The sequence below is a fragment of the Beta vulgaris genome, chromosome 2, assembly GCF_026745355.1.
Source record: "Beta vulgaris subsp. vulgaris cultivar EL10 chromosome 2, EL10.2, whole genome shotgun sequence".
In the NCBI taxonomy this organism is placed as follows: domain Eukaryota; kingdom Viridiplantae; phylum Streptophyta; class Magnoliopsida; order Caryophyllales; family Amaranthaceae; genus Beta; species Beta vulgaris.
Genome location: NC_079203.1, coordinates 23,768,077 through 23,782,030, shown reverse-complemented (window position 1 = coordinate 23,782,030; position 13,954 = coordinate 23,768,077). Strand labels below are relative to the sequence as shown.

The 13,954-nt window shown below is 35.8% G+C and overlaps 1 protein-coding gene across 2 annotated transcripts; it reads left to right on the top strand.

The window, feature by feature from the left end:
- The first annotated feature begins 5,131 nt into the window (after positions 1-5,131).
- LOC104887087 (probable potassium transporter 13) lies at positions 5,132-11,310 on the top strand. 2 transcript variants are annotated; one of them, XM_010671674.4, is made up of 11 exons: positions 5,133-5,619; positions 6,816-6,882; positions 7,002-7,255; positions 7,334-7,582; positions 7,669-7,719; positions 7,974-8,234; positions 8,321-8,373; positions 8,574-8,688; positions 9,154-9,408; positions 9,660-10,182; positions 10,618-11,310. In XM_010671674.4, the coding sequence occupies exons 3-11, from the start codon at positions 7,219-7,221 to the stop codon at positions 11,048-11,050; spliced, it is 1,977 nt and encodes a 658-aa protein (XP_010669976.1). In that variant the 5' UTR covers positions 5,133-5,619; positions 6,816-6,882; positions 7,002-7,218; the 3' UTR covers positions 11,051-11,310. The 2 variants fall into 2 exon arrangements, with proteins under 2 accessions (XP_010669975.1, XP_010669976.1); XM_010671673.4 differs by lacking the exon at positions 6,816-6,882 and having other exon boundaries at positions 5,132-5,619; positions 7,002-7,233.
- The last annotated feature ends 2,644 nt before the right edge of the window (positions 11,311-13,954 follow it).

Genomic DNA, 13,954 nt, shown 5'->3' with positions numbered 1-13,954 from the left:
TTCAAAACTTCAAAATTGTCCTAAAAAATTAACCCCTCGATTGAAACTCACCTTCAACAAATAATGCCAAAAGTTTTGTTGGATTTGATGCGAAAAAACGTTGTGCGTTTGTCAGAGAACCGCTGTGTTTTTTTTGGGAGAAGAAAGTGGTGGTTGATGAGAGAGAATGTGAAGGAAGTTGAGAATTATGGAAGGTTTAGGAGAGAGAATGAGGGAAGTTTTAGGAGAGATAAATTGAGGGAGGAAGAAGTTGACGGTTCTTTGAAATATAGGTCGACAAAGTATAATAATGCCCTTCATATTTTGGTACAGATTATTTAAAACAATTCAATATTCGTATTTCATCCCCAAAACGGAAAGTTTTAGATATTACCTTATGTACTTGTATTATGAAGAGTGTTAGGCAATTATTAAAATATTTTTGGTAATTACCAAACTATATCCGTTGAACTTGTTTTTTTCACGAAAAGGTTTAGGTAATCACTAAAATAGTTTTGGTGATTACCAAACAATATTAGACCAACTTAAAAAATTCAAAAGTTCTTTAATTTTCAAAGATTTCAATAGTACTTTTAATAACAATGAAAACTCTAAGTTTAAAACTCCAGTCCAGGTAAGAAACACTCATTACTTAACTAATCACAACAATACTTTCATAAGCTCCATTCAAGTTCCATTTGCATAGAATTTAAAATTTTAACAACTTCTAGCCAGAAATCTTCACTATCAAAATACTCAATATTACAGAAACAACTCAACAGAGACACATAATCCCACATAACCCTTTCCTGGGATGAAACTTCGTCTTTCTCATCCTCTGCTTCATCTTTTCTAATTCACCAACAAGCCTCTTATTCTCATTCTTCATCAAATTAACCTCGGTTGCCAATTATTTTTCTCAATTGGTTTGCCACATCCCTTTGCCAATCTAGAATTTCTTTATTAATCCATCTAAAAAATTCACACCCCTTTGCATTGGTATTACGGTCACAATATTTACAAGCCATAAATCTCCTTCCAGGATTCTCATGAGTCAAAGACTTCAATTTCGCAACTAGAAAATCGCAATCGCAAAATATTTCTTCACAGTTCAAAGACGGGGAGATTTCTCTTGACATACTTGTACACGGAAAAACCATCCACAAAAAAATTAACAACCTTTACGAAATAACATATAATTTTAAAAAGAAAAGAAAATCCAATTAATGAACAATTGCATATGCTAAATATTCACCTTAGTAATTTTCAAATTCTTCTCAGCTCCAATTCCAAAGTGTTGTAGATTTTCTCAAAAAGTCGAAAATAAACTAGAAGCTAATAGCTAGAACATTTAGAGAGAGAAAATAATGTGAAACGAATAGATAGAATGGAAATGATATGATATTAAGATTCATCACAGACATAATATAGAGGGAAGCCAGCAAAATTTTGAAATTCAAATTTTACCAAACCATCGTTTTTGAAATTTGAAATTTTTGTTTTTAACTCGACATCATAATATGTTTGGTAATTACCAAACACATTTTAGGCATTACTAAAACCACTAAGTGGAGGGTGTTCTTGTTACTCATCAAAGTCATCCTATGGTATGTCCCTGCTGGTATGTCCTGGGTATTAAAAAAAATTATGAACTGTAGAAGCATCTTTGAGAATGGCATCAAACTGCATGACTATGAAAAAGATGGAAAGTTTTCCATCAACAAGTGCTACACTACAATCAGAGAGCCTATTGCCCAGGTTAGTTGGAAGCGATTAATTTACAATAACAAAGCCTTTCCCAAAAGCCTTTATATCACATGACTGGCAGTTCTAAATAGACTAGCCACAAAAATCAGGCCAGCTCAATGGAATATGGTGAATGATACCACCTGTGGACTGTGTAACAATGCAGAGGAAGATGTCAATCATCTTTTTTTCACTTGTGTCTACTCAAATACAATTTGGGGAAACTGCTTGAGGATTCTTGGGATCTCAAAAAGGCCAAAATCTTTCCTGGAAGAGATCAATATAGCAGCTGAACAATGTAGAAGAAGAAGTAAGCGAAGTAAGCTATATGGGATGTTATTTGCAGAAACAGTATACCATATTTGGATTCAACAAAATCAGCAAGTGTTTGAAGGCATTTACAAACTTCCTTAGCAAACAATTGATTTAATTGTATTAGTGTAGCCTGTAGAGTTAAGGATGATCTGAAAGAACTCTTGTATGGATAGCTGACTGTTTAATCTGGTTGGTTTTGTGGCCATGTTGGTACTTTAGGGTAGCACATGAAGAGTCTAACTTTTCAACCCTTCCTAAAAGGTGGGATAAGTTGGATACTGAGCCCTATTTATTCCCTTTAGTCTGTTGATTTGGTGTTTATATCCTCTTTTTTTGTTTATCAATAATAACTTTGAATTTTCAAAAAAAAAGAAGTCATTCTATGGGGATTGCACAATCATGCCACTCGCTTCATCAGGTCCAATACCTCACCAAATCCCATGAAGTTGAGTTTTGGGCCCCCATTGTCTCTTCTTGTACAAAAAATCCCAAGTTAATCCTTATTCTATGCTTCAAAGGTAACTACCAAACATGTTATGGGGATTATCAAAACCCACTAAGTGGAGGATGTTCTCTTAATCACAATCCTTTATCATTACTCATCACAACCATCCTATGAGAATTGGTCAATCATGTCATCGGGTCCATTAGGTCCAATACCTCACAAACCCCGTGGACTTGAGTTTTGGATCCCATTGTCCCTCCTTGTACTAAAAAGCCCAAATTAACCCCATATCATATGCTTTTAGGTAATTACCAAACATGGTTTGAGTATTACCAAACCTATCCAATCACAATCCATACCCATTACTCATCAAAGCCATCCTATGGATATTGGACAATCATGCCATTGGATCCATTAGGCCTAGTAGCTCACCAAACCCTCATGGACTTAATTTTTGGGCCCCCTATTATCCTTCATTGTACTAAAAAGCCAAATTAACCCCAATCATATGCTTTAAGGTAACTACCAAACATGTTATGGATATTACCAAATCTATTCAATCACAATCTATACTCATTACTCATCAAAGCCATCCTATGGGGATTGAACAATCATGTCACTAGGTCTATTATGCCCAATACATCAACAAATCCCAAGTTGAGTTTGGGCCCCCATTGTCCCTCCTTATACTAAAAAGCCCAAATTAACCCCAATCATATTAAGGTAACTACCAACATGTTCTGGGGATCACCAAACCCACTAAGTGGAGGATGTTCTCCATATCACAATCCTTTATCATTACTCATCAAAGCAATCATATAAGGATTGGACAATCATGTCACTGGATTCATTAGGCCCAAAACCTCACCAAACCACATTAACTTGAGTTTTGGGCCCCCATTGTCCATTTTTGTACTAAAAAGCCCATATTAACCCCAAATCATATGCTTTTAGGTAATTACCAAGTAAGGTTTGGACATTGCCAAACCTACCCAATCACAATCCATATCAATTACTCATCAAACCCATCCTATATGGGGATTGGACAATCATGTCACTGGGTCCATTAGGCCCAATAGCTCATCAAACCCCATGGACTTGAGTTTTTGGCCCCCATTGTCCCTCCTTGTACTAAAAACCCAAATTAACCCCAGATCATATGCTTTTAGGTAATTACCAAACAAGGTTTGGGTATTAGCAAACCTTTCCTATCACAATCCATACCCATTATTCATCAACGCCATCATATAAGATTGGACAATCATGTCACTGGGTCCGTTAGGACCAATACCTCACCAAGCCCCATGAAGTTGAGTTTTGCGCCCCCATTGTCCCTCCTTGTACTAAAAAGCCCAAATTAAACCCAAACATATGCTTTAAGGTAACTGCCAAACATTTTCTAGGGATTACCAAACTTATTAAGACGTTGTTATCTCTTACATGTTGTGACTTTATAATTCTATTTGGCTTTTTTGGATTAACACATTTATCTCATATTGATTAATTTGTAGTTATTGTTATTTAGTTCAATTATTTATTTTTCAATACACTTTGGAATCGAAAGTTTTGAGACTTCTCTTAATTTCTAGGTAATTACTGGAACCTTATTTAGTAATTACCTAAAATGTATGTTCAGTCATCTTCTCCTACTTCATCTTCAACCTTTTGATTTTTTTTCTCTCTCTTCTGGAATTATTTATCTAGTTTGACAATGATAATCAATACTCAAAAGCCGCACAAATCGGCGATTTTCCAACAACTTACAACAATCCAAACCGTGTTTTTGTTAAATTCATAATGACCTAGAATTTAGATTTTGATTTTTTCATTTTGAAACTCAAACCTTAATTTCCATGGAAATTCGGGAATTAATGGTGTACATATGATCATCAGTTTGTATGTTTATTCATCTATTTCATGGATTTACAAATATGAAAGAGTGGAAAGTGAAAAGAAAATTTCCCCAATATTTTCCATGAAAATCAGAAATTAATTTTTTGATTTTACAACTCCTCCATCATAAATTCATGATTTCTTCATAAATTCTTAACATTTTATAGAAAGAGAAGGATCCAATTAAGAAATCTACTGAAAATTCGAGAAAAATCGAAGATCCATGGAAAATTTGAGGGATGAAGAAGTAGAGGAGAGGAGAGAGAAAATGTGGGTAAAAATGAAATTAATTTTTGGAATTTTCAAAAAATTTCGAATTCTTTTGTTGTATTTTTCAAAATTATTAAAAATATTTTCAAAAATTAGAATAATTAATTTTGATATTTTCTAAAATCATTTCAAAGTAAAAAAAAAAGATAAAAGAAAATTTAGATAAGTGCCTTACATTCATTATGGTCCCACAATCTTCATGATCTTGTTTAGAAAAAGACCATCTTAAAAATTTCATTCATGAATTTACTTTAAAAATTGTGTACCAAACCGTAAACAACTATTTGAAGTGAGCTAACGTACCATAGTAGTCAATCTCATAGTACATGTTACATCACAGCAAAACAATAAAAGATTAAGATGTGTATCATGCCAACTACTTTTGTTATGAAAGAAAATGAAATTTGATGCAAATAAATTGACACAAACCATAAACTATTATGATTGTGACATATACCCTTAGACCTTAGTTATGGTTAACGCGTCAAAAAAGAAAAAAGAAGTTCTCAGACTCTCACTACCTACGAAAAAACAAACACTTTACACAAATCCAACTCTCACTCTCCCACTGATTTGGATCACTTGTATAAACCCTATAAATAAATATTTTTGAAACTTCCCCCCAATTTTCTATTCCTCCATTTTCACATTTTTCTCTCTCCTTTTTTTCAAGAACTGCTATTAATTTGACTTAAATGTTTCCGGATCTAACATTTCTCCATTCTTTCCAATAGAATCTTTTTTTTTCTGGGAAAGAATAATCCTTTCAATTTTACTGCTCTGATTCTCAATCCAACTTAACACAGCCTGTACTAATCCGTACTTCCCAATTATAATCTTGTCAAATTACAGTTCATTACTTAAAGATATATGGGTTTTTATGTAGGTTTGGAATTTCTTCAATTTTTCTGATTATTCAAGTTTGAAACTTTGAATGCACAATGGATTTATCAACTCACCCATCTCGATTTGTAAGTAATTTTAACCTTTCTTTAAGTTGATTACTCTTAAATTTCTTTTATTTGGATTGCTCTTTAATTTCTGTTTATGCACTTTTGTTGTTAATATCAAAAAGTTAGTGGAAATGCTATAGGATAACCATATTTATCTTTAAGTTTCTTTTTCTGGTTTAATAATTGTTCCTATGGAGTATCATAATGCTGTACTAATTCTTTTGGGTTTATTTTGGGTGAGAAAAGTAAATGTTTGAGTTGGGTTTTCCTTTTTTTTTCAATTCTGGAGATGATTTTTGAATGAAATGATGATATAGATAAGTTTGTTACAGAGGGCGGTTAATTTAGTGAAAGATTAAGAAATTTTGGCATGTTGGTGACGGATTTTGGCAGAAACGTGATAATGTAAACATGTTTATTTGCCTATTATGGAAAAATGAAAAAATGATGGTATTCTTCTCCAATTTACTAGTTTTTTTGAAAATATCCAAGTTTGGAGATTGAGTATACGGGTCTGATATTGGGTATACAATTCCATATTGCATCAAATTCGATCCTTTCTGCTAGATTGCACAAGACTTCTAGTTTTAGTTTTGAATTTAAGTCTATTAGCGTAGTTTTTTACTGGGGAAGTAGATACAGCAAGACTTAAACTCAATTTGGTGCGACAGTGACTATATAATACGTTTTTACTTTTTTCTTTATTGCAATGTTTTCCTTATCAGGAAGTTTCGCATTGACAGTGACTAGTAATATTATTTGGTAGCAGAGGTGCCTTACTATGGACCTTCATGTAGGGAAATTCTGTGTATAATTACATAAAAATTCATTAGCATTCTGTTACGGGGATGGAAGAAGTCGAATCTCAGTCATAGTGGCAAACAATGTCACAAATTTATCTACTTTGGTTAAACAATATGCTCTTTAGATCATATCATATCATTACTCTTGTGTTTATATATAGGTTTGAGTTGTCAATGTCACCTGTAGTTTAGTGTCTTCTTCTTCCCAAATTTTCGGATAGAATTTTGAGCTCAAATTAGAGACAATTGGCTGAGTTTTATTTATTTATTAGAATTAGATTTCTTGTTTTATTTGTTGATCCCACATTGACAGTGTTGTAATGGTTTTGTCTATTGTAACCTTTCCCTATGCTCTTTATCTATATCTTGAGCCAAATCTTGTCTGTCTGACGCCTTTATCTCAAATCATAGGCACCGTCACTGCTCTTTGCTCCCTTGTTAGTCCATTGCTCTTTACTGGTGCTGAATTTTGAGATGGGTATTTTGGAGTGTTTTTTTCTTTTTTTTGGGTTAAATTCATTCCCCACTTCCTGGTTGTGGAAATGAAAAAAAAAAAACATAATTTCTAAACAATATCATCATCTGTGCTGTTGACAGGAGTTGTATCGAAGGGCACTGTGTCTTGCATACCAAAGTTTGGGGGTTGTCTATGGTGACCTTAGCACGTCCCCTATTTATGTCTACAAGAGTACATTCTCGGGGAGCTTGCGGCTTTACGAAGATGACCTTGAAATATTTGGTGTTCTTTCTTTGGTATTCTGGACACTGACTCTAATCCCTCTTTGCAAGTACATCATCTTTGTTATATCAGCAGATGACAAAGGAGAAGGTGCTGACATTAAATTATCTAAGTAAGTTGTTTGCCTTTCATGGCTTGTAACTGCTATTTCCTGAATGTAAATTGTCCTTGTCCACTTGATATGCTGCAGGTGGAACTTTTGCATTGTATTCTCTGCTTTGTCGGTTTTCCAAAATGGGACTTTTTTATCCTTCCCAAATGGGACATGCTCATCCATCTTTTTATGAAAGTGGTACTTCTAAGAAAGAGACCAAGTGCAGCTTGGCTATTAAAGAATTCTTTGAGAAGCATCGCTACTCACGTGTTGTCCTGTTGCTAGTGGTTCTCCTAGGGACAAGCATGGTAATTGGTGATGGGATTCTTACTCCAACAATGTCTGGTACGTGCGCTAATAGCTAATGAAATCTGTGAGTTACTGTCAATTTGTGGCACTTGTGATTTGCAATGATTTCGGTTGTTTTGCAGTCCTATCTGCAGTCTCTGGCTTAAAAATTAAGATCCCTCATTTAAATGAGTGTAAGTATTCGTATTTCTATGATGATTTTTTTAGTCAGTTATCAACTCAATGCTTTTGACTCAGGTCACGCAGGATTAAACCAGAGTGGATGTATATATAGGGACTATGATAGATTTAAAATTTGAGGATTGTGGAGTTCCAATTTTCCTAGGCGAAGTTTCTTTTGTTTCATAAAAAAAAATTAAACCACTGTGTCGTGGCAATCTGATATACAGCAATTCTGAAGTAGTTCGTCTTAAATTTGGTGATCCAGATTGCACTGTCAGCGTGGCCTGTGTAATATTGTTGGTCATATTTTCTCTTCAGAAATATGGGACTAGCAGAGTGGGCTTTCTCTTTGCTCCTATTCTTGTAGCTTGGCTCTTCTGCGTTGGTGGAGTAGGGCTATACAACATAATTCACTGGAATCCTGGGGTCATCCGTGCAGTTTCACCATATTATGCGTACAAATTTTTCAAAGTAACGGGTAAAGTGGGGTGGCACTCACTTGGTGGTATTGTGCTTTGTATTACAGGTACTGAACTGATATAAGCTATGAACATTCTGCCCTTAAATCGAAATGGGAATAAGTTTTTGAATGCTTTGTTTGGTTATCAACAGGTGCTGAAGCAATGTTTGCTGATCTTGGTCACTTCTCTCAGCTTTCTTTGAGGGTAACATTGTGCTGCACTATTCTATCATGCACTGAACTTTGATGTTTGCCAAAAAAATTTTTGAAGAAAAAACTAAGTTATTTTTGGTTGGAATCAAGGGAAAATTTGTTTTTCCCTGTTATGCCAATTGCCTCGGCCAACCACAAGTGAGCCATATATACCATTTTCCACGACATTAATCTTTATGTTTACTATGGCAGATTGCATTTGCAGGGTTTGTCTATCCCTGTTTAGTTCTTGCATACATGGGCGAAGCTGCTTATCTTTCTGAGCACAGGGAAGACCTGCAAAGTAGTTTCTACAAGGCAATACCTGGTATGATCTATGTTAGGAGAACAGTCACCCGTGCCTTTATGATCAGCAACCTGGATATTATATGTTTGAAATATATTAGGTTGTATGGGGGTAACAACCATTACTTTTTAAACGAGAGTAAATTTACTCCTTGTAGAACTTTTAGAAGGGAATATATATTAGTGCTATTATATCTTATCCTAACATGACAATTTGTCGATAGTATCTACTTTTTGCAGCGTTGCGATGCATGTACAATTTACGTAATATCTTGTTCTTAGTTTCATAGCTGAGATGTTATAGGGAGTTATCTTATTTTACCACTCTATACGCTTTTTTTTTCCTGCAATTAAAATTGTCTCATTGATAGATAAAAGGTATAACAATTTTACCAGAAAACAAAAAAACTCGTACATAGCATTATTGACACTCTTTGTGCTTTCCACTGACCACTTTTTGTATCTTTGTTTGTTCTGGTATGTTCAGAGCCCATCTTCTGGCCAATTTTTGTGATCGCTACTCTTGCAACCGTTGTTGCCAGTCAAGCAATAATATCTGCAACATTCTCGATAATAAGTCAGTGCAGGGCTTTAAAGTGCTTTCCACGTGTAAGAATAGTGCACACATCTGATGATATATATGGTCGGATATACATACCAGAGGCAAATTGGACATTAATGGTGCTGTGTCTGGCTGTTGTCTTGGGTTTCAGGGACACAGATAAAATAGGCAATGCTTACGGTAAACCTTTTGTCTCTCTTTTTATGATCTTGGAAGCATATTCCTGGCTACTCCCTCTTTTTTTTTTAATCTTGTAATTGTCTCACAAATTAAATGCTTATAACTTTCCAAGAACTGTTTTAAAGAACTAATATATTTATTATTGTTGTTTTCTACAACACAAAGTTCTGATTAATTCCTGTTGTTAGATCTACTAAATTTTGTCATTAGTTTGTCTGCTGCTCTAAGAATTCTGATGTTATTCTATGCAGGTCTGGCTGTGATCTCTGTAATGTTTGTAACAACCTGTTTAATGTTCCTCATCATAGTTACTGTGTGGAGAAGAAATGTAGTTGTGGCTATCATTTTTGTGTTAGCGTTTGGATCAATTGAGCTCTTCTATATGTCAGCCTGTCTGGCGAAGATACATCAAGGAGGCTGGGTTCCTTTGGTTTCTTCTTTTGTAATATTATGTTTGATGTCAGTATGGAAGTATGGTACCGTGAAGAAACTGGCCTTCGAGCATCAAAACAAGGTGAGCTTGGAGAGATTTTTTACTCTTGGCCCAAGCCTTGGTGTTCTGAGGGTACCTGGAATCGGTCTGATATACTCTAATGTCACCTCTGGGGTCCCGCCAATGTTTGCTCACTTTGTTACAAACTTCCCTGCATTCCACCAAGTCCTCATCTTCGTCACGATTGAAACATTACTAGTTCCCACTGTTCCTGTTAATGAGCGTCTGGAGATTGGTGGGGTTGGTCCTCAAGAACTCCGTATCCTTCGTTGTACGGTGAGGTATGTTGTATGTCCAATTTCCTTTCCTATTCGACATTGTAGTACATCGAGAGTGTTCGGTTGGGCGTAAAACACTTCTAGAAAAGTGGTTTTTGTATTTTCTTTGTTTGGTTTTTAAAGAGTCGGAGATAGCTCTCTTAAGGGTGGAATACATCCTTTTTCTTAAAAGGAATGCGACATTTTTCTTTCTATTCCTTGGCTTCCTTTTTGCTTCTTCCTATCTATCGCCTCTCTTCCATTTCGAGTCTTGCTTTCCCCTCTCTGACTTTTTAGTCCATTGAACCAAACAAAGGAAAACTAATCTACAATTATGAGTTCCACGGAAAACAAAAAGATTCTTGGAAATTCATTTTCTGTTGAAACTTTTCCGCCCAACCAAATGCAGCTAAAGGATAAAGGAACTTGATAGAAGTGAAGTCATTGATTTGTATTCAGGTATGGATACAAGGACATCAGAGACACTTATGACTTTGAGTCCAAACTGATTGAGGAGGTAGTGGAGTTCCTACAACGTAAAGCCAATGATGGTGAAGCGCCGACACCTAGTCCACCTCTGAACCACATGACTAATGGAGATAGAGTAAGTGAGGGTGGTGGTATCGCTCTTGGTAGGAGAACTAGAAGAGTTAGGTTTAGAGATCCAGAGCCAAATGGCGATGTTGAGAAACTTATGGAGGCGAGGAAAGCTGGAGTGGCTTACATGATAGGCAATACTTGTGTAGTAGCAAGAGAGGAATCATCATACATAAAGAAAATTGCCATTAACTTGATATACAGGTTCTTGAGGCAGAACTGTCGAAGACCCGCTGTTGCTCTTGGAATCCCGCATACATCACTGATTGAAGTAGGAATGGTTTACTATATATGACAAATGATGCTTGATGTTACGCTGGTGGATGCTTGCAGTTGCCTTATTTTTTTGTAACACGTCATTTACGTATAAAAGTGAGTGATTTGCAGGGGGTAACTGTGTTTGGCTACAAATAGTTTTTTTTATATTGTGTGTACAGATAATATGTGCTAGTTATCGGAGAGACTGCTTGACCTTCAACTGACTAATGTTCCCATGTGATTACAAATCTTGAATTTGTTTTATAGAATGTTCTATGTAATTATTGTTTCTTCAAACTAGTGTCTGAATGCAAGTACTTAGATCAGGGTTCAACTTCTAGCTATGTTAATATCCGAAAGACAAACTTAACATATGTTCGGGTTAGAGACTCAGAGTGAGATAGAATGGACTTGTTTAAAAAATATAGGTTTGAATTTATCTAATTTATGTTAAAATTAGGCTGCCTATTCTAATGGTTTGCATAATTTGTAAATGGTGAACCTAATGACCTTCGTAATTTAATTTTTGGAATTGCCATTGATTATTTTACCTAACACTCACCAATCGGCAATCGCTATCCATCTCAAGATAATAGGGCTACTCTAACGTTTTGTAAAACATCGTTCAAGCTGATATTTAAGTTTAAGATAGGTCTGAAAAACAATAAAAAATTTAGCCGAGTAATGAAGTGATGATACTCCAGAGTCCAGACCTTGCTTACATGAAAAAAAGCGTCAAACACAACCCCAAAAGACAAAATAAAAAGGAGAGTTAAGAAAATTATAGTGGGGATGAAGTTAATTTGCAGGAAATAAAATTTGTCGACACTAGATTGCTTACTCAGATACATTCCAAGTATTACATCCCTCAAAATGTTATGTAATGTTTTAGTTAGGCTGATTAATAGATATGATAAAGAGTGTGAGATAGCTCGGTGTATAGAGCATATGGCGTAGCCACATTAGACCAAGCAGAGTCTTTTGACTCCACTTGAAAATGAAATAAAATATGAAAATTTTCTTTATAAATATTGGATTTTGCAATTCGTTCTTACAAAATTTGACCGAGAACGTATTGTGTCGGACTCGTCCGACCATAGTCTTTGGTCGGACGACTTTCAGGTGGTTCCAATTTTTTTTCAGTTAGTCTTAATTTTTTTTCAGGTAGTCTTCATTTTTTTTCAGGTAGTCTTCATTTTGTTTTCAGTTAGTCTTCTTTTTTTTTCAGTTGGTTTTTGTACTTCAGTTAGACTTACTTTGGGTTTCAGTTGGTCTTTATTTTTTTTCAGGTAGTCTTCATTTTTTTTTCAGGTAGTCTTCATTCTTTTTCAGGTAGTCTTCATTTTTTTTCAGGTAGTCCAACTGAAACAAAACAAAGTCCAACTGAAAGAAAACAAAGTCCAACTAAAATAAAACAAAGTCCAACTGAAATAAAACAAAGTCCAACTGAAAGAAAACAAAGTCTAACTGAAAGTAAACAAAGTCCAACTGAAAAGAAAACAAAACACTAACCTTGTGAACACTGGAAAATATGTGCTTGTTAGACCCTTTAGTATTTTGTTTCCTGCAGATTGTCTCCACTAAAAGAGAACCACTATTTTCAAAAACTGAAACCAGTACTGTTACTTCCTCCAGGTCGATGGTATCATCGAAAGGATTAGACAGGGACAATTTCCTACTCAACCACCCACCAAAAGAAGCATCCAATTCTCCCCCCCCCCCCACCCCACCTGAAATATGATTGATTTTAGTTGCTTTCTTTTGAGTATTGCTTCATTCTTAAGTGTCCACCATTTCTGAGATTTTGTTGGTTGATAATTCAGGGGAATTTTTCGAGCTCAGTGCAAATATTCTACTTAGCAGCAAAAGATCATCTATCAATAGGATTACAGGTTGGGCTCTAAACATGTTTATCATTCTTTTTTTTTTTTTTTTTTTTTTTTTTTTTTTTTGACATCAAGGAAATTTGCATTAATGAAAATCGGGAGTACAACCTAATGGTAATACAACCAAACTAAACAGAAAGAAGAAACAACAGACAGTATGAAAAACTAGCATAACGCATAAAAACAAAGTAACATAAACATTAACTAGAAAAAGTCCAGGCCGAACAACTTTTGTCTTGTGCGATGGGGAGTGAAGATGGATGTGATTGAAAAACTGTTGAAAGCCGCAACTCTGACGATCTTCATAGAGAGATTGCCGTACAACTGCTAGTAGATCCAGTCCACTAGGCACGAAATCCCAAGGTCCTTGATGAGCCTTCTGGGATTCTCCTGATTCGCTGAACAAAGAAGTCACTTTCGAGAGTGACTTCGGACCCTGCTGCGAGAATCTTCGAAAATCAGTCACATTAGACTGAAACCCGAAAAACGAGGTGGAGGTCTTGACGTGCCCCAAAACAAGTTGGGGGGCCTCCCACAAGATGCGTTTTTTAGGTGTGATGACACATGATGTCATCACGAGAAATTTGGGCGAGTTCTTTTGATGAACTACGCCCCACTGACGGATCCTAAGATCCAAAGTGACAATCCCGAAATCAGAAGATCGACAAACAACAGAGCTGAAACATACCAACAGAAAAATAAAGAAAAAATAAACTGCCAACCAACACAGAAAGCTCCGGCAAACCACACCATCAAGAACTTGCACCAACGACATCCTTGGCATACTACAGACACTGACTCCAACTAACACTAGCGGGGGACGGGGAAGGGATACGCAACCACACCTAAACCTAACCAGGGGGACGGGGAAGGGGAACTTAGACTAACCTTCGTAAAAGGGCTTCGGGGAGGGGAAAACCTAAAGACCTTGACCAAGGAACCTGGATTTAAGAGCCACTGAGCCGAGCCAAAACCGTGGGTGGGCAGAAGCAACAGACCACAAACAAGGGGAACCGGGAAGTGGAAATGCACCGGACAGGGGGAGGGGGAGGAAC